General features: G+C 52.7%; 1 protein-coding gene across 1 annotated transcript; it reads right to left on the bottom strand.

The window, feature by feature from the left end:
• Window positions 1-22: 22 nt before the first annotated feature.
• SAMD14 (sterile alpha motif domain containing 14) lies at window positions 23-18067 on the bottom strand. Its single transcript, XM_019981179.2, has 10 exons — window positions 17492-18067; window positions 13870-13924; window positions 6283-6449; window positions 5590-5878; window positions 4649-4736; window positions 4486-4560; window positions 4221-4380; window positions 2711-2830; window positions 2468-2623; window positions 23-1613 (listed from the first exon to the last, which is right to left on the bottom strand). The coding sequence occupies exons 1-10, from the start codon at window positions 17498-17500 to the stop codon at window positions 1458-1460; spliced, it is 1275 nt and encodes a 424-aa protein (XP_019836738.1). The 5' UTR covers window positions 17501-18067; the 3' UTR covers window positions 23-1457.
• Between the last annotated feature and the right edge of the window lie 1342 nt (window positions 18068-19409).

The following is a 19409-nucleotide window of genomic DNA, read 5'->3' as shown; positions in this document are numbered from 1 at the left end:
CCGGGGCGAACAGGAAGGCCACTGGCACATCATAAGCGTTTATTGAGAGAAACTAAGTACCGCCTCCCCCTTCACATGCAGGTGGGCACCCAGATAGCTCCTCATGGCTTCAAGGACTTGGGAGCTTTCCATCCTCCCCACCAGCCCCTCTGGGGCCCAGGTGGTACTAGTGCCCCCATGTCCAGTCCCCCCTCTGAAGCCCCTCTCTCAGCACAGACAGCAGAAAGGAAAAAAGAACTGAGACCCAGAGAACAGGGGTCACAGCCACAGCCCTTGGGCTGGAGCGAGGGGAGTGGGTGTATGGGGGCCTGTCTGCTGCTCCAGGCTGGTGGGAGGAGGTGAAGGGAGGTTTCTAGTCTAAGGCCTCTGACCTTACTGCTAACTCTGGCCAGTGCTACAAAGGCTGGGCTAGCTGCTGGCCAGCACCATGCCTGGACACTGGACACACTCACCCTAGAAGGACAGACACCTTCCCTGGGCTCTGGGATGGCTTCCACCCCAACCCAGGGAGCGGGCCCCACCCCTCCTGTCTGCCAGGTCTGGAGCCCACGGAGGCCCTGATAAGAACCAGGATAGGTGGGGGAGGGCTGATGAACCTTTTCAATTTAGCAGCTTTCAGGGGGCCTCCCAGATTTTGCCTCTCTGCCTGGCTGGGGTGAGGATTCACCAGTTAAGGGCCATCTAGGCATTGATGGGGGTGTCATATGTCCCCACCAGTTCCCAAGTTTGCCATCTTCAGAGAGGTTCCAGGTGGCCTCCGCAGGAGCAGCAGAAGTGGGCCCAACTTGGAGAGTAGGTCAAAACCCAGGCTTTGTGTGGGCCTCAGGAGGGGCAGACCTGCAGGGGCATCATCCTACCACTGAGACCCCTCCCTTCTAAAGCCCTTGCAAAGATGTCTCTGCTCTTCTGTTGAGGAGTGCAGACTGGGAGTCTGCTTTGAGTGCAACTTGCTGTAGGCCCACCAGCCTCCTGCAGAGCTCTCTCCACACAGTCACCTGGGAGAGCTGGAAAGGAACTACTTTATCCACCTGCTGCTGCAGAGAGGCTCAGCCCGTATCTCTGAGCCCAGGGCCTCTGGAAGGTATGCAGGCCTCCTAGTTCACTGGCAGCCCCAGGACCCCCTTGGCCTGAGGGAACAGGGTTAGAATCACTCAGGCACCTCTGGGCTCCCTGATTTGCTTCAGCCCTGGCCTCTCTGCCCATAATCTGCCACTTCCCCCAGGAACTTTGTGCCAAAAAGTCCTTGCAAGGGGATTTATTACTGGGTCCTCTCCCCTGGGTCTCTCTCTGAGGGATCTGGGTCCAGACAGATGACAGGGTGAGAGGGCTGTTCTCCTGAGAGCATGGAGCCAGGCCAACCCAAGCCTGGTGCCCAGGCCCCGCCTCCTAAGGCGGCCTGTGCCCGCAGAGCCCAGCAGCTTCCCGAGCCGGGTGCCAGTGCCTGCCTGCCCATCTCCCTAGCTCTTCTTGGCCTCCTGCTCCCTGCGCCGGAGCTTCTCACGCTGCCGTGCAGCCTTCTCCTGGGCCTTGCGCTCCTTCTCGGCAGCCGCCGCCAGCTCCTTCAATTTCCGCTTCACCAGCGCCCGATCATGCGAGTTGCTGAGCCCCAGACTCTGGGGGAGGGATCCAAGGGTGAAGTGAAGAGCCCCACACCTGGCCAACCCCACGCCCAGGGTTCTCTGTGGCCCAGGTGTATTTTCGCTGGAGCTCTGCCAGCCCTCAGCCTCCACCTCCCAAGCTTGCTGATGGATCAGGACCCTCAGGGCAAAAATTTGGAATGGGAGTGGCTAGGAGAGATGAGGGTAAATGGTGCAGGGTTCCAGGCCCTTTGCCCCTTCCCCACCCTAATCCTTGGCTCCCATCCCTCAACTCAGGATTTCAGCCTTGGAATAACCCTGCCAGATTCCGTGAGCCCAGAGATAGAAAGTGAGTCTGTCCGAGGTCACACAGCCCGTCAGTAGCTGAGGCCCCTGTTCCAAAGACTTCTCGGGGACTCTCCTCACCATTGCTTCCCCAAGCAACTAAGCAGACGGTGCAAAACCAGCCAGAAACCCCCAGAACAGAGATCAGAGCACAACCTCTGACACCCTCCCTCCCTCCCCCTACTTGCCTCCCACAACCACCAGCCTCCAAGATTTTTAGTCTTAGAGATGAAGCCTCCAAAATTCAGATGAGATGACCAGAGGAGGCTCATTAGAGTCAAGAGTCAGATGATAGGCTAGTCCTCAAGGTCAGAGGTCAACCTGAAGACTTTGGCTGGAGCTTGAAGGTCAGACTGAGGAATTGGACTGGAGTCAAGACTGGGAGGGAATCCATGCTAGAGAGCAAAGATCAAGGATCTTGCCTAGAGGTCAGAGGTCAGGGCAGTGGTCTTAAAGGGAATGGAAAGGTCAGGATGAGGGGATCCCAATCCTTGAAGGCTGCCTCAGGGATCCAACTGGGTGGTGGTCCCCCCACCCCAACCCACCTTCAGTTTGCTTCCATCCAGCTGCAGTAACTGCGGCCCATCTACCTGCCGCGCAGCGAACTCAGCAGCATACTGCTCCAGGTTGAGGCTCTGCAGCCACTGGCCCACCTGCTGACTGGTCCAGTGGTAGACGGTGGGAAGAGGCTCATCCAGAAACTGGGGTGGAGACCAGGGAGAGTGAGGGGGCAGGGTGTGCCCTGTGGCCCACACACCTGGCTGTGTCAGAGGTCAGGGCCTGCTTACCTCATCGGAAGACTGGGACAGAGTGTGGTAGGGGTAGGAACACTTGGCCGCCTGCCGGGGACCACTTGGGATCTTGGGGCTGCTGCTGGGGGGTGTGGAATCATCACTCAGGGTGGATTCCTAGATGGAAAGGGGGCATACTGCTGAGGAGAGAGCTCACCTCAAGACCAAGGCAGCAACCCACAACCTACCATCCCCATTCAAATGGAGCTGAAGTCCAGGACCAGGCACCAAGAGTTTCTCAGGGCCCTTGGATGTGAACCAGGAGCTGGGCAGGCACACAGAGCAAGGCTGCAGGGCTAGAACTGAGCAGTTAGCGGGAATGGAGGTCACGCTGCTGTCCCTTCCTTGACAGCTGACCGGGATTTCCCCGGGCTGGGTCTCCTGCCTTGAGCCTCTCCAGCATGGCCTCCAGCACCCTGGCTTATAAAAACCTGGTTAGATGTCATGTCTTCACTGGACTCTGAGCTATACGAGTGTCTGGGTTGTGTCTGTTCACCAGGGCCCAGCACAATGGAAGAAAGGGAGGGAGGATGTGGGAGAGGGACCCTTTCTCCCCTGAATGTACAGTTTTCTGATCTTCTCTGACCCGGCTGCACACAGGAACAGAATCACAGAACAAGCACAGGGCTGGGGGTCATTAGAGCCTGGCATCTAAATCCAGTTGAGTCTGTAGGCAATTCCCTTCAGTCTCAGCCTGCATTTGCCCATCTGTACAAGATGAGCTTCCCTGGTGGCTCAGCTGGTAAAGAATCTGCCTCCCATGCGGGAGACCTGGGTTCAATCCCTGGGCTGGGAAGATCCCCTGGAGAAGGGAATGGCTACCCACTCCAGGATTCTGGCCTAGGGAATTCCATGAACTGTACAGACCATGGAGTCGTAAAGAGTCAGACACAACTGAGTGACTTTCACTTCACTTCACTTCACAATAGGGATGAGTGTGCCTGCCCTCCCTACTTCACTGAACGTTTATGAGGATAAACAAAAATGCTTTTGGAGCTTTGTAGGCCACAGAATCCTAGTGAACATAAATAGGTGCTCATTGTTGCTTCTATTCCTTGGTCTCACTTCACCCACAGGGTTGTGAACTTTCCAAGCACTAGCTAGGTTGCAGTCCTATTCATCTCTGTTCCCCCCAGCCTCACTGTACCGCACGTAGGCCAGCTCCTAATACAGGATGTGGAGTCAGAACTGAGTCAGGCAGAAGAGTTAGCAGGAATAGAGGAGCCCTCAGGCTGGGTGTGTACTAGGGGATCATAATGCTCGGTTATGTGTGTTGAATGGAGACAGCAATGAATGAGTCAACAAAGGAACCACTCGGCATACGAACAAGTGAACAAGTGAATGCCTGAACTCAGAGACTGGATGAATTAATGATCGTCGAATGGCTCCTTGGATGGACAGATGGACTCTGGGAATGCCTGGATCCAGGCCCAAGCCAGGGTGAAATATGTCCTCATGTCACCTGAGTCTGGGGGCCAGGATGGAGGCCAGAAGGCCATGGACTCACCTGAGAAGCTGACTTCTTAGGGCTGAAACCCTCGCGTTTAGGGGAGCAGGACGGGGAGGTGGTGCTGCCAGAAGATGCGGAGCCCTTGCCACTGTCTGTGAACCAGGAAAAGGGCAGGAACGGGGAGCCCCCTGACCTGCTGGACCCCTCCACCGACTCCCTGCAGAGAGAGTACGCTGCATGGGTGCAGGCACCAAGGAGAGGGCTGGAACCACGGGGAGTTACGGGCAGAAGCTGTGGCTGAGGGGCTGTGGGTACCTCTCACCTGCTGCCCATGGACAGACGGTTGCTGCCCTTCTCCTTCCGGCTCTTGCTAGTGGATGCTCGGCGTAAGGTGACCCTGTGGGGAGGGCAAAGGGGAGTGCAACAGTGCTGCCCATCGTGCTACCCAATCCCCAAGCCTCAAGCCTTTGTTTCTGGTCACTCACCCCAGGTCCAGGAACTTTCGGCGAGTCTTCTTATCCAGGCCAATGGTAGGGCTGGCGGGCTCAGGTGGGCTGGCATCCCGGCTGTCATCTTTCAAGGAAGAAAAGGAAGGAAATAGCCTATGTGGTGGCTTGTGTGCCTCTTTCAACTTCCAATAAGGTGATAGAAATTCTCTTGACTTAGAATCAGGCAACCTTACTCTAATGCCTTTCACTAGCTGTGTGACCTAGGACAAGTCACTACCTCTCTGAGCTTCCTGCGTCTTAAATATGGGGCTAATAACACTGCCTGTTTCATGAGACCTAATAGGATGAGATAGTGAAGGACAGGGAAGCCTGGCATGCTGCAGTCCATGGGGTTGCAAAGAGTGGCACACGACTGAGCGACTGAACTGAACTGAATAAGATGTTTATGAAAGCCTTATACAAACCATAAACCACTCTAGAAAGTAGGGATCGCTACTCTTTACTGTTAATTTTATCTTGGCCAACTTGTAACCAACCTTCTAATCTTGGCTCACATGTCACTTCCTCAAGAAGCCTTGCAGGAGGCTGCTAACTGCTCCCAGGATGTTTTCAGCCTGATAAATGTCCTTCCGCCCTGCGTTCCCTTTCTCGAATAGCACTCAATACACCTTGTACCTACCTATACATTTCATTAAGGGATTGCTTCCCCTCAAACTATAAGGAATTATTTGACTGCTTCCCCTAGAACTTACAAGCCTCGCGAGGAGGAGGACAGCATCTGCTTGTTCTTTTGTGTGTCCCAGTGCCCAGACAGTGTCTGGCACACATTAAGGCTCTCTGGAAATAAATGAATGAACCGTGGTCTTTATTCCCCACCTCCCCTGAGCCACCCGGTGCCAAACCCGAGGTCCGGCCAAGAGCTTCGGTGCCCAAAGGAGTGCTTGCCGGCAGGGGGCGCCACGCCGGCCGCTGCTCACCTTCGCTGTGCAGCTCGGCGCGAGGGTGGCGGCGCACGAAGCTGGGCGAGCTGTCGGACGAAGCAGCGGAGCGGGGCGGCGAGCCGGAGGCGGCGGCCAGACCCTCGTGCGAGGCGGTGTTGTGCAGGGGCCGGTAGCGTGCGAGCGGTGAGGGCGGCGGCTCGTCCTCGTCCAGGCTGCGCCGCAATCCCGGGGGCTCCAGGCAGAAGGAGCCCCCAGCTGGGGACCCGGGGCCCGAGTGCAGAGGCGAGCGCAGCCGGTGCAGGGGGCTCCCGCAGCCGTCGGTTCCCTGGAGGAGGGGCAGCTGCTCACCGCCTACCCTCTTCCCCTCTTCCCGGAGGGGAGCCCGGGCTCCTGCCGCCCTGGGCCGAGCGGTGGCTGGGCAGCGAGCAGTGAGAGATGGAATTTCTGGTCACAGAGGCAGGGGCTGCATCGGGCCTCCACTTACTAACTGTGTGACTTTGTTAGTGAACCTCTTAGAGCTTCAGTTTCCCCGTCTGGAAAATGGGGTAATACCTTGCTTGAAAGGATGAAATGAGCCAGAATTGAACTGCACAAACTAGTATTTGTCAGCCTTATGTGAGAAGTCTAGGGGTGTGGTTCCCCTGGAAGAGTGGTTTGGAGGGATTATCCAGGGGCAAGAAGAGGCAAGAAGGGTGGGTAGGGTATGGTGATTGAGGGGATTGTCCCAACCTTGCCTCCAGGCCCATCGGAGCCTTCACCATCCTCTGCAGAGCTGGCACTGTCCCGAAGCCTGGAGCGAGAGGGCCGGTGTCTCCGGCCCTTGGCCAGTAGTTGGGCCCGGGCCTTGTGTAAACTGCTGTCCAGTCTGACGGTTTCTGGCACTGCCAAGTCCAGGTCTGCAAACCAGGGAAGAAGGACAGAGACCAGATACATAAGGACAGCACGCCCAGAGGCCTGCCTCAAGTGGCCCCCTGCACGCACACTCAGGCATTCAACAATGTCTCCGAGTATTGGGCACTGGTAGTCCAATGAGATGGAAAACCGAGTCTCTCACAGTCTCCCAGGGAGCTGGAGATGTCAGCTTGTAAATACAATGTGTGATAGACCCTCTCACAGGCACAGAGGGCAGGATTGTCCTGTTTGGAGGAGGAAACACCAAAGCTGGGTCTTCAGGTCTGTCTGGGAGTTTACAAGAGAGGGGGCTGGCAAAACTGGTGGAGGCTGGCAAAACTGGCATATGCTATGCTGAGAGGAAGGGAAGCTGGGGGCAGGACGCCTCCAGAGCAATGAGAGGGCAGGTTTGTGGAGGGGAGGACTGGAAGATGAGGCTGGAGAGAGCACAGTTGTAATGGCTATCACGGAAGAAGTGCCAACTAGGTGTCAGAATGTACATTCATCACCTTGTCTACCCAGAACAACCCACAGGCTAGGGATAGCTTTTATTCCCATTTCACAGCTAAGCAAACTGAGGATCAGAGAGGTCAAGTCTCATGCCTGAGGCCCACAGCTAGCAACAGTCTGGGATTTGAGCCTGGCTAGTCTAGCTCTGGCTCCAGGTGGTGCAGTGATAAAGAATTCACCTGCCAATGTAGGAGACACAAAAGACACAGTTTCAGTCCCTGGGTTGGCAAGATCCTCTGGAGGAGGGACTGGCAACCCACTACAGTATTCTTGCCTGGAAAATTCCATGGACAGAAGAGCCTGGTGGGCTACAGTCCATGGGATCGCACAGAGTTGGACATGAGCAACTGAGCACACTCACACAGTCTTGCTCGAGAGACTGGCCCTGCTGGGGATGCTGGCTTTCTGTGCCAGGCTCAGGGTCACACTCAGAGACAGCACTGCTGAGCAGCTAGATGACTTGCAGTTAACTAGAGGGAGCCCTAGGAGCCAGTGGCAAAGAGGAGAGCCCACATGGCTCAGGGCTAGGTCCTGGATGAGGACAATGTGGAAGAGTAGGCAAACCTAACAGATTACGCATCAACCCTACAGCTCCGAGCTTCACTTTCCGTTTGAGCTTCACTTTCCGTTTGTTCCACCCTAGAATACAGACTTCCTTCTGCAGTGTCGCTGAGTTTCTCCAGGCAGAAAGAGTCCTTCCCAGACCATCATGGCTTAAGACCTTTCTTCACCACTCCACCCTCCGGGATCTCAGGGACCCCATCCAATCACTCCTGCCTGCCCTGCTTTGCCTGCTCCTCTTTCTCTTGTCTGTGCTATGCTAATGCTATGCTAAGTCACTTCAGTCATGTCCGACTCTGTGTGACCCCATAGACGGCAGCCCACCAGGCTCTCCCGTCCCTGGGATTCTCCAGGCAAGAACACTGGAGTGGGTTGCCATTTCCTTCCCCAACGCATGAAAGTGAAAAGTGAAAGTGAAGTCGCTCAGTCATGTCTGACTCTTAGCGACCCCATGGACTGCAGCCTACCAGGCTCCTCCATCCATGGGATTTTCCAGGCCAAAGTACTGGAGTGGGGTGCCATCGCCTTCTCTGTCTCTTGTCTGTAGACACCCCTTAAATCACCCCGGTGGCTGAACTACCACCTATATCTATTTCCAGCTCTGATTCCTCCCCTGAATTCCAAGTCTGAGCACCTCAACACCTGCCACATCTAAAGCACCCGGCACCTCAAACTCAGTCCATCAAACGAATGCACCACCTTGCCTCTGTCCCTGGCTCTGTGAAAGACCCCATTGTCTACCCAGTTGCCCTCTCAGACCTAGTGAAGTGAGTGAAAGTCACTCAGTCGTTCCCGACTCTCTGTGACCCCCTGGACTATACAGTCCATGGAATTCTCTAGGCCAGAATACTGGAGTGGGTAGCCTTTCCCTTCTCCAGGGGATCTTCCCAACCCAGGGGTTGAAGCCAGGTCTCCCACACTGCAGGCTAATTCTTTACCAGCTGAGCCACAAGGGAAGCCCTCTCAGAGCTAGACCCAGTTGGTAATTCATGGGTCCAGCTCCCTACTTGACACTTCCACCTGGATGTCCAATGGACATCTTCAATGTATATGTTACAATTGGACTCCTGACGTCCTCACCCCTCAAGCTGCCCAGTCTGCCCATCTTGATGAGTGACAGCTCCATTCTTCCAGCTGCTAAGGCCAAACCGTGGAGTCACCCTGGATTCCTCCCTCTCCCTCCTGCCCTACAAACTGATCCAACCACAATTCCTGTTAGCTCTACTTTGGAAATATATCTAAACATGCTGAGATATTTTTGGTGAAATGACATGATGTTTTGGATTAGGTTCAAAATAATCCAGGAAACTAGGAGGGAAGAGAGGAAGGGGATGTAGATGAAACAAGACTGTCCATGAGCTGATGATACTTGAGGCTGAGTGATACATACATAAGTGTATGACGGGGTACTTTGTGCTAGTCTCTACTTTTGATTTCCCGCCATAAAATATTGTGTATATGTGTCTTTGTATACACACACTTACATACATGCCTACATGTGGGGAGAAAGAGGAGGGGAGAGGAAAGGAGTAGGAGAACACACAGATCCCTGGTCTAGGTCACCATCACCTCTTGACTCACTGTTACAGATCCTCCCAGCTAGTCTTCCCGCTGCTTCCCTTTCCCATTTACAGTCTATTTCCAACCCAGCAGCCAGTGATCCTGATAAAACATGTCAGCTCGTGTTACTCCTCCCTCCACTCAGAACCTCCACTGACTTCCATCTCACACAGGAAGAAGCTGAGTTCTCAGCGTGGCCTTTAGACTCAGGCTGTTCAGAGACGCTCTACCTCTTTGTCCCTCTGCTCCAGTCACCCTGGTTCTTCCTTATACAAGCTATCCTGCACCTCAGGGCCTTTGCACTTCCCCTTCCCTTTCCTGCAAGGCTCTTGCCATAGATTTCTGCACAGTTCCTTCTTTCAGCTCCTTCAGGCCTCTGCTTAAATGCTTCCTCTCACTGAGAGACCACTCAATTTAGAATATCCCCAAAACCCACAGCTAAATTTTTTCCTATATCATTTATTATTCTCTGGCATACCATATATGTTATTTAGTTTATTGTCTCTCTCCACCTATCAAAATCTCAGCTCCATGAAAGCAGATGTTTCTCTATTTTGTTCATTGCACTAACAGGCATAGAACATTGTGTGTGTGACAGTGTGTGTGTGTGTGTGTGTGTACAAGTGTCCTAAGTGTTTTATAACTACTAGCTCATTTAAACCTCCCCACCCAAGGAGACTCCAGGAATTCTCAGGGCAGCCTTAATTTGCCTGAGGGTATAGGGCTGGAAAAGCTATGACAAACCTAGACAGCATATTACAAAAGAGAGACATTACTTTGCTGACAAAGGTCCATCTAGTCAAAGCTATGATTTTTCATGTATGGATGTTAGAGTTGTACCATAAAGAAAGCTGAGTGCAGAGGAATTGATGCTTTTGAACTGTGATATTGGAGAAGACTCTTAAGAGTCCCTTGGACTGCAAGGAGATCCAACCAGTCAAGCCTAAAGGAAATTAATCTTGAATATTCATTGGAAGGACTGATGCTGAAGCTGAAGCTCCAATACTTTGGCCACCTGATGCGAAGAACTGACTCATTTTAAAAGATCCTGATGCAGGGAAAGATTGAAGGAAGGAGGAAAAGGGGATGACAGAGGATGAGATGGTTGGATGGCATCACTGACTCGATGGACATGAGTTTGAGCAGGCTCCGGGAGTTGGTGATGGACAAGGAGGCCTGGCATGCTGCAGTCCATGGGGTCACAAAAAGTTGGACACAACTGAATGACTGAACTGAGGTGCAGAGCAAGCCAGGGTTATAGGCAGTCTGGCTCCAGAGGGTCAGCGAGTAATTACCAAGCCCTCCCTACCTCCTCTGAGGCAGAGATAGAGAGACTTGTGAATTCAATCCCTTAGTTTACAGGCACTTACTCTCCTCAGAGAGCAAAGTTTGGCCCAGAGTGCAGAGGGAGCAAGGACAGTAGACAGGACTGCTGGTAGGCAGCTGATGAGCACCCTCAACCAGTCCAGTGTTAGCTGGTATCCACTGCCCTGGGCCAAGGAGAATGGCCCTCTGCACCTGAATCTGGGCCACGTCAAACCAGGGTCACCTTACTGTGGAGGGTCTAGGGAGCAAAGGGACTCCTAAGGGGCTCGGGGATTTCCAAGGCAAGATGGGGCCAGCTTCTCTCCTGGTGCCTTGCTCTACCAGGCCCCTCTCACCTCCTTCCATCCCTCCTTCCATCTCTCTCTCCCTCTCCCTCTCCCCCTGGGAGTTAGCCAGCCCAGGGCTGTGGGAAGTCATGAATATTTCATCACCTTTCTCTTCAGGAAACCGGCCAGGCTGGCAGCTACCTCAGCAGGTTGGGGAGAAGGAAAACAGGAAGGGTTGGGCTGGGGTTGGTGTCTGAAAAGCCTAAGGAAGGGGGAGTTCATCTCTGCCAGGCCGGGAGTCAGGCTGGACCTGGGTGAGGATGGACAGATTCAGAGTCTGAGGCCCAGAGACTGTTTGAGGCTAGGGGAGTCCCTAAGGCAAAGCTTTCATGCACAGGCCCCAGGGAGGCCAGGGCAGGAAGCAGTTCCTCAGAAGCCAGGAGGCAGCAGTTCCAGGCATCGCCAGGATCTGCAGCAGCCGCAGGGGAGAGTCAGTTGAGCAGAGCGGGAGGAAAAGGAAGGGCAAGGCAGGTAGAGATGAGGAGAGGCAGGGGAGGAGACGCTGGAGGCCCTATGGCATTCCACACCTAGGAGCCTTTCCCGGCTTGAGAGCCCTGATGGCTGTGTACATGACAGAGCTTTCTGCTTCCACCTCTCCCGCTGTGTTCCTCCACCTTCTTTTGCTCACTGACTCCTCCACTGAATCCAGCCGGGAAACGACCTTTCCACCCCGGTGCATGCTGGGAACTCAGTCCTCTCAGTGGTCTTTCTCTAATCCACACAATAAAAAGACTGCAGGAGGCAAATAATAGGGTGTGTGTGTGGGAGTCCACGCATCTCAGAACAGAGGGGGTCGGTCCTGGGTGCCCCGGGAGTGTAGATGCTAAGTGTGTTATGCATTTTTTATTTTCCTGCACATCATGTAGATGAAGTCCCTTATTTATGGGACTTGGAGGCAACCTGTGTTGCTTCTGCTGGGGAATCCTGGTATACAGCACAGTGACTGCCAGTAGGGAGTTGGGCAGTCTGGAGTTCTTGTCCCAGCTCTGCCACTAAACTGCCGTGTGATCTTTAAAGCCAGTCACTGCAGCGCTCTGTGTCCTAGGCTTAATGTCTGCTATATGGGTACACTTCTCAGGATTATTGTGGGGTTAAAGTGATATACCCCCTTCATGGATCACAGCTTTGTCATGACAAACGGGCTTGTGTAACTCAGTGATGCTATGAGCCATGCTGTGCAGGGCTACTCAAGATGGACAGGTCATTGTGAAGAGTTCTGACAAAACGTGGTCCTGAAATGGTATGGACCTAACAGAAGCAGAAGATATTAAGAAGAGGTGGCAAGAACACACTGAAGAACTATACAAAAAAAGGTCTTAATGACCTAGATAACCACAATGGTGTGGTCACTCACATACAGCCAGACATCCTGGAATGTGAAGTCAAATGGGCCTTAGGAAGCATTACTATGAACAAAGCTAGTGGAGGTGATGGAATTCCAGCTGAGCTGTTTAAAATCTTAAAGATGATGCTGTTAAAGTGCTTCACTCAATATGTCAGCAAATTTGGAAAACTCAGCAGTGGTTACAGAGTGACCTCTGGAAAAGGTCAGTTTTCATTCTAATCCCAAAGAAGCACAATGCCAAAGAATGTTCAAACTAATTATTGTAAAATTGTGCTCAATTCATATGCTAGCAAGGTTATACTCAAAATCCTTCAGTACTACATGAACCAAGAACTTCCAGATGCACAAGCTGGGTTTAGAAAAGGCAGAGGAACCAGAGATCAAATTACCAACTTTCTTTGGATCATGGAGAAAGCAAGGGAATTCCAGAAAAACATCTACTTCTGTTTCACTGACTACACTAAAGCCTTTGACTGTGTGGATCACAACAAACTGAAAAATTCTTAAAGAGATGGGAATACCAGACCACCTCACTTGCCTCCTGAGAAACCTGTACGTGGGTCAAGAAGCAACAGTTAGAACCAGACATGGAACAACCGACTGGTTCAAAATTAGAAAAGGAGTACGACAAAGCTGTATATTATCACCCTGCTTATTTAACTTCTGTGCAGAGTACATCATGTGAAATCCAGGCTGGATGAATCACAAGCTGGAGTCAAGATTGTGGAGAGACATGTCAACAATGTCGGATATGCAGATGATACCATTCTGATGGCAGAAAGTCAAGAGGAACTAAAGAGTCTCTTGGTGAGGGTCAAAGAGGAGAGTGAAAAAGCCGGCTTGAAACTCAACATTCAAAAAACTAAGATCATGGCATCTGGTCCCGTCACTTCATGGCAAATAAAAGGGGAAAAAGTGGAAACAGTGACAGATTTTATTTTCTTGGGCTCCAAAATCATTGCAGACAATGACTGCAGCCATGAAATTAAAAGATACTTGCTTCTTGGAAGGAAAGCTTTGACAAAACTAGACAGCATATTAAAAAGCAGAGATATCACTTTGCCCACAAAGATCTGCATAGTCAAAGCTATGGCTTGTCCAGTAGTCATGCACAGATGTGAGAGTTGGACCATAAAGAAGGCTGAGTGCCAAAGAATTGATGCTTTTGTTTGTTTGTTTGTTTGTTTTTTAGAATTGATGCTTTTGAATTGTGATACTGGAGAAGACTTTTGAGAGTCCCTTGGACTGCAAGGAGATCAAACTAATCAATCCTAAAGGAAATCAACCCTGAATATTTATTTGAAGGACTGATGCTGAAGCTGAAACTCCAGTACTTTGGACACCTGATGTGACGAGCTGACTCATTGGAAAAGACCCTGATGATGGGAAAGATTTAAGGCAAAATGAGAAGCAGGTGGCAGAGGATGAGATGGTTAGATTGTATCACCAACTGAATCTATACAAACTCCGGGAGATGGTAAAGGACAGGAAAGCCTGGTGTACTGCAGTTGATGGGGTTACACAGTGTTGGAGAGGAGGTAGTGACTGAATAACAACAACAACAGACGGGATACAGGGCATGTGACATGGTGGTGCTAGCCTAGTACTGGCATGAGCCAAGCACTTAATAAATGGGGACCCTTATTATCATCACTGTTGTAATTGGATATCTACTCAGATAGTGGTGACAAAGATTCAGACTTTAAGGCCAAAATACACGCACACTGAAGTCCCCGGGACTGTCCCTCCCTCAAAACCTCTTAGCCTTGGCTAGAGATAGAGTCAAAGAGTACTTACCAAAAACCTCATCCACAGGTTCTCGGAGCTTTGAAGAAGCCATGACTCGAGAGAGCTGGGAGAACAAGAGAGAGAGGAAAAAGAACCATGGATAAGAAGGAAATAGACCACAGTTGGTGGAGGTAAGGGAGCTGCCAATGGCTACCTGCTCCTGGCCTTCTAGATCCTCACCTTCCCTTACAACTCTTCCTCCAGCCCCTTGAAGAGAAACCATCTGAACCGTACCCCAGATGGTGGGCTTGGGCAGGAGACAGAAGCAAGTCCAAGGTGCAGACAACAGGCTCTCCCACGACCCCAATCCGAGCTGATTTGCCTCCACACAGGTCACTGAACATCTCCCCTTCACCGTCCTGAGCCTTTCCATCATTAGCATTTTCTTAAAACATTTAATTATCATAAACTGTCCAACATCAGATCTGGGAGAAATCTTGCAGACTATTAAATCCAATCCTCTCATTTTACAAATAAAGAAACAGATGGGAGAATGATTGACCTAAGATCACATAATAAGTTATGGCAAAATCAGAACCAGAACCCAGGTTCTTCCATCTACTCATCTACCTACCTCCCTACTTATCTGTGCATCTCTTGCCTATTCACCCATTCATTCAGTCAGTCATCCACCATTCACCCTATTCAACCGTCTACACATTTTTACATCTATCAATTTGTACCATCCACTCAGCCATTTTCCCACCCATCACCCAGTCCTGCCTCCCTCCACTGGCATCACTGGTGCAGTCGCCACCTGTCTTTCTGAACATGAGCTGTTCAGGAAGCTGGCATCATCAGCAGGGCCTCTGTTCTTAACAAACTCACAGTTCTCACAGTTCTAGACAGACTCACAGATGCAGAAGGGTATAAAGAGTACCCACAGCAGAACAGTGGACAGCCAAATTTCTATGATGCATCATGCATGTTCTGGCAAGAAGTTGGATAGATAGGGGTTTTGTTTTGTTTATAGGATGTAGGAAAGGAAGGGCAGGTGGGGAAGCAGGATATATGTAGCTGAAACAGTTTGGGCAGGCTTCCTAGCAGACGTAGGATTGCAGCATCCCTAAACCAAGGCCTGGGTGTTAGAGAGGCGGGTGGATAGCAGATGAGGGGAGAAAGAAGAAGCTCAGGGTCAGGACCACACTACACGGCTGGGCCATGATCTCCAATTATTTCTAACTCTCAGGTCCCCACGAGAAGGGCAGAGCACCGGATTGGACCATACGTTTGAAACATTCTAGGAAAGCTAGAACACATGCCTGCTGGGTTATTTTCCAACTCTCCTCTTCTGTTATCACATAGATATCATCTCACTGCATGCTGGCCAGGCTTGGGATTCTTAGTATCCCCACTTTACAGATGGGAAAACTGAGATGCAAGAGGTAAGAGGCTGAATGCAATCTTGATCCCTTCAGCTCTATCCTGGAGCTTTGAAACCAACTCATAAGGAAAGAACACTGCTGGGAGAAGGCACAGGATGGATAGAGTAGGGGAATTGATTCATACTCACTAAGACCCGATATGTCCACCCCAGGTTCCATGGACACTTGGGGCTACAAGCAGGAAATGAAGTGTAAGAAGGGGCCAGGGATATGGAGCCTCCAAGAACTCTCTTCCATTTTTGAACTCTGGGTGCTAGTAACAAAGAAGTTCTAGACCTCCTCTTCCTGTCCTGAAGGCAGATGGGAAAAGAGGCTGCACCAAAGAATGAACCAGACTCCCTCATCCCGTCGCAAAATCTCATCTGACCAGGACCCAGCTGCCACCTCCACCAGAAAGCTGTCCTAGATAGCCATTACTCCCCTTATTCGTTTATATAATTTCTAAATCCACCCTTCCCTGCCACTAGGAAATGAGTAATTTTTCATACTTCATTGATTCCCTAACTAGGTCACATCTCCCCCACATCAGACAGGAGCTCCTGAGGAGAGGGGCCAGTATTCCCATCAGTAGGGACTCTCTGAAGAGAAGAACTGCCTCTCCCATCAGAATGGAGGCTCCCTGAGCACAGCAGTGCTGCTGCTTCTTTTAGACAACTTGAGAATGGAAAGCCCGCGTGTGTGTGCTCACTCCAGTCATATCTGACTCTGCGACCCTATGGACTGTAGCCTGCCAGGCTCCTCTGTCCATGGGATTCTCCAGGCAAGAATACTAGAGTGGGGTGCCATGCCCTCCTCCAGGGGATCTGCCCGATCCAGGGGTCAAACCCACGTCTCTTATGTCTCCTGCATTGGCAAGCAGGTTCTTTACCACTACTGTCACCTAGGAAGCCAATGCAAAGCCCAAGTGCTCTTTATTCAAGATCCCAGTCTAGGAACGAGACCTTCTTGTGGATGCCACCCTCTTTTAGATACACTCTGGGGTGAGCTGGGGCTTCCAGCTCACACCAGCGCCCAATACATTCTGATTCAGCACAAACTGCTTTCTTTAACAAATAACTCCCTGAGGTATGTATGGGAGGCCTTCCTTGCACTGTCCCATGGGGAACTCTGGGAAGCATGACATCAGGATGTCTCCAGGCCCTTCCTACACCACCTTTCAAAATTGAACCTTAAAAATTAGAGAACCCCGCATTTACACTCCTACAACTCTACATTCTTACACATAAACACACACACACACACACCATACTCACTCACATTCAAACCAGGTAAGCACCTCAAGGTGGAGATGAACTTGTCCTCTGGACACACTGTGGGCTCTAACTCTTGCAGGCCACTCCTTCCTCCCCAAATTTCCCAATTCCCAGAGGAAGAACACCAGGAGGCAGGTGAACTCCAAGTTCCCTGGGACCCAGGGGAAGGAGAAAGAGAAACAAAGTGTGCACAAGTCCTGAAGAGGGAATGGAGTGTAGGACAGAGATGGACAGGTTGGTGGAGTGTTAGTCCATAGAGCTGCAGAGAGGAGGAAGAAAGAGCAAGAAAGAAATGAGCCAGAGAGCAGCAGCAGCAGCAGGGGCAGGGGAAGCAGGAGAGACCGGGCTATAGCAGCCCTGAGTGAGGCCCTGGGGAGAGGTGGAGAAAGCTGCCAGGAGAGGGGCAGCCCCCAGTGGAGCAGGAAGGAGGAAAGGGGCTCTGGAAGAGGAGAAGGAACCCAAGAGAGAGAAGTGCAACTGAAAAAGCCTGAAGAGGGGTGTTTGGGAGAGGAAGCTAGGGCTCGGGTGGCAGTGTAGAGCTAGAGAAAGTGGTGACCCCCTCTCACAAGGCCCAGGCTGGGGGCACCTGGCAGCACCACTGGAGATGGGGTGGGGTGAGAACAGGGCGTCTTCTGCACCCCAGGGACCTTATGCCCCAATCAGACCCAAGTGGCTACTTCTGTTCAATCCGTCAGTCCAACTCCTCACCAGGCAAGAAGGAGTTAAGCTTCACCCCTCCCCCAACACCAGTTTGTTTTTTTAAATTAATTTCTCCAGGCAGCGGGCTGAGGGAGAGGATTAGGGACACAGATCCTATCTCCACCCCCTCCCCTGGCAGCCCAGCACCCTACCTTGGTGCAGCCCCCCGTAGGGGACAAGGGAAGAAAGGTCCTTGTCTCTTGGCCCCATCCAACCCCACTAGGGTTCCCACCACGAGCCCGAGTGACCCCGCGTCCTCTTCCACGTTAGGGATCTTGGGTCCCAATCCCTTACCTCCAGCATCTGTCATCTTCAGCGTCTGGCGCCTCAGAAACCCCTCAGGCCCATGGTGCTTGGGGCGGGGACCAGGTGGGAGAGGGGCAGTGGGGTAGCGGGCTGTCACCCCGGCCGCGGGGGGCTCCGGGCTGGCTCCATCCGCTCCATCCCAGGAATAGGGGTAGGGGTCAGCGAGAGGGGTCCTGGAACCGGAGGAAACGTTGGCGGGGTGGGTATTTCGGAGAGAGAAGGTTTGCAGGAAGCAGGAGGCGAGGCGGGCGGGGCAGGACCGGGAGACCTGACGGGGAGGATGCTCCGTGCGTGTGTGCGTGCGTGTGTGTGTGTGTGTGTGTGTGTGTCTGAGAGAGAGAGAGTGGAGGAGGGGGAGAGAGAGAGAGAGAGAAGGAGAGGAACCGCCTCCTGCCCTGCCAATCCCGGCTGGACGCGGGGGTCCCCCGCCCCGGCAGGCAGATACTCGTAGCGTCGCTTCTGCGGGGATCCGCGGGGGTCCCCAGGGAAGAGCCAACGCGGGGGGCGCGTAGCGGCGAGGTGGGAGACAAAGAACGGGTGGAGGGAGGGAGAGTGGAAGGGAGGGGCGGAGGCAGCGGGAGCACGGGGGAAAGAGGAGGCGCCCCGGTGACGGGATTCTAATTGCCGATACTCCGCGGCCAGTGGGAGTCGGGCGGGTGTGAGCGGCCAGTGAGGCGGCCCCATCTTAGGACGCACGGGGCTTCTGACTCCTCTGCAAGGCCTGTGAGGGCTCCTGATCCATTCAACGGACAACCACAGAGCAACTGGGCGCGCTGAAGCGGGAGGGGACCGTGAGGAACAGAATCGACCTGGTCCTGGCCATCGAGGCTCACAGCATTGTCAGGGGAACAGATGAGCAGACAGGCCCTCAGGAAAGCGGGCCCGTGAGCCTGGGTTCACAGAGGACACTTTAGCGTGGGGAGAGCCCACCCAGGGAGCCCCTGCTTGTCTGTGGGTGGCTGAGGAGGTGGGGCAGGGGCTGTGTGTGGAAGAAGGACTGCTGAGGGGACGCGTTGGCTACTTCTGCAGGCCAGGCTAGGGTAGGAGCGCTAGTGGCTAGCGGGGGGAGGGAGGAAAAGGGAGGAAGAAGAAGGATGCATGAGGTGGGCAGATTGCACCTTATCCTACCAGCCATAGTGGGAAAAGTAAGAGGAGTGAGGGGCTCAGATCCGCATTTTAGGAAGAACACCTCTGTTCCTTTGGAGAAGGCAGCCTGAAGGCTGTGGCACGCTTCATGAGGCTGTTGAGTTGATGGTGGTGGACATGAAGATCAAAGATCACGATGAGAACTATCCAGGATATAGAACTGAAGAAACTGACAGGGTTTGGGGACTGGCTGGCCACTGAGGGAGAAGGAGGGTTTAGATGGTTGCAGGTCTTGGCTTGAGGCCCTGGACGTAGAGGGCGATGGGAGTGGATGAGATCAGACTTGGACCTGGGGAGCTGGAGGGGGTGGTAGGCCAGCCAGGGGAGACAAAAGTCAACTAGCTACTGTACTGACACAGCTTGGTGGAGTGTGTGTGTGTGTGTGTGTGTGTGTGCGCGCGCGCACGCGTGCACGCACGCATGCCCTAGGCACTGTACTAAGCACTTTTCTCATTGTCACCCTCATGATAAACCCATGAGGTGGGTGTTTCTATTGCCCCCTTTGTTTGTTCAAGAGCAGGTGGTGAGGTTGGATAAGTGGGTCCAGCGCTCAGGGAAGAGGTTGCACACCTCTGTCCCTCAGTCTGGAGGGGTAGCGTTGCCCGGCGGTCTGCCAGAGTCACTGCAGTCCCAGGTCTCTGAGGAGCTGTGGGAGGTGGCATGTTGGGCCCAGATGGTCTTGGGACCATAGGTGAGGATGATAAATTTTAGAGGGTAAGATTCAAGGAGATCTATGGAGAAGGAAATGGCAACCCACTCC

This window comes from Bos indicus, chromosome 19 (assembly GCF_029378745.1).
Source record: "Bos indicus isolate NIAB-ARS_2022 breed Sahiwal x Tharparkar chromosome 19, NIAB-ARS_B.indTharparkar_mat_pri_1.0, whole genome shotgun sequence".
Lineage (NCBI taxonomy): Eukaryota > Metazoa > Chordata > Mammalia > Artiodactyla > Bovidae > Bos > Bos indicus.
Note: the sequence above shows the minus strand (reverse complement) of the source record. Positions and strands in the feature narration are given on the sequence as shown.

Coding starts and splice junctions, on each gene's coding strand:
- SAMD14 (XM_019981179.2), bottom strand. Junction 4,381..4,485: donor CGTCTGTCCATGGGCAGCAG/GTGAGAGGTACC, acceptor CTCTCTCTGCAG/GGAGTCGGTGGAGGGGTCCA. Junction 2,831..4,220: donor CTAAGAAGTCAGCTTCTCAG/GTGAGTCCATGG, acceptor CTTTCCATCTAG/GAATCCACCCTGAGTGATGA.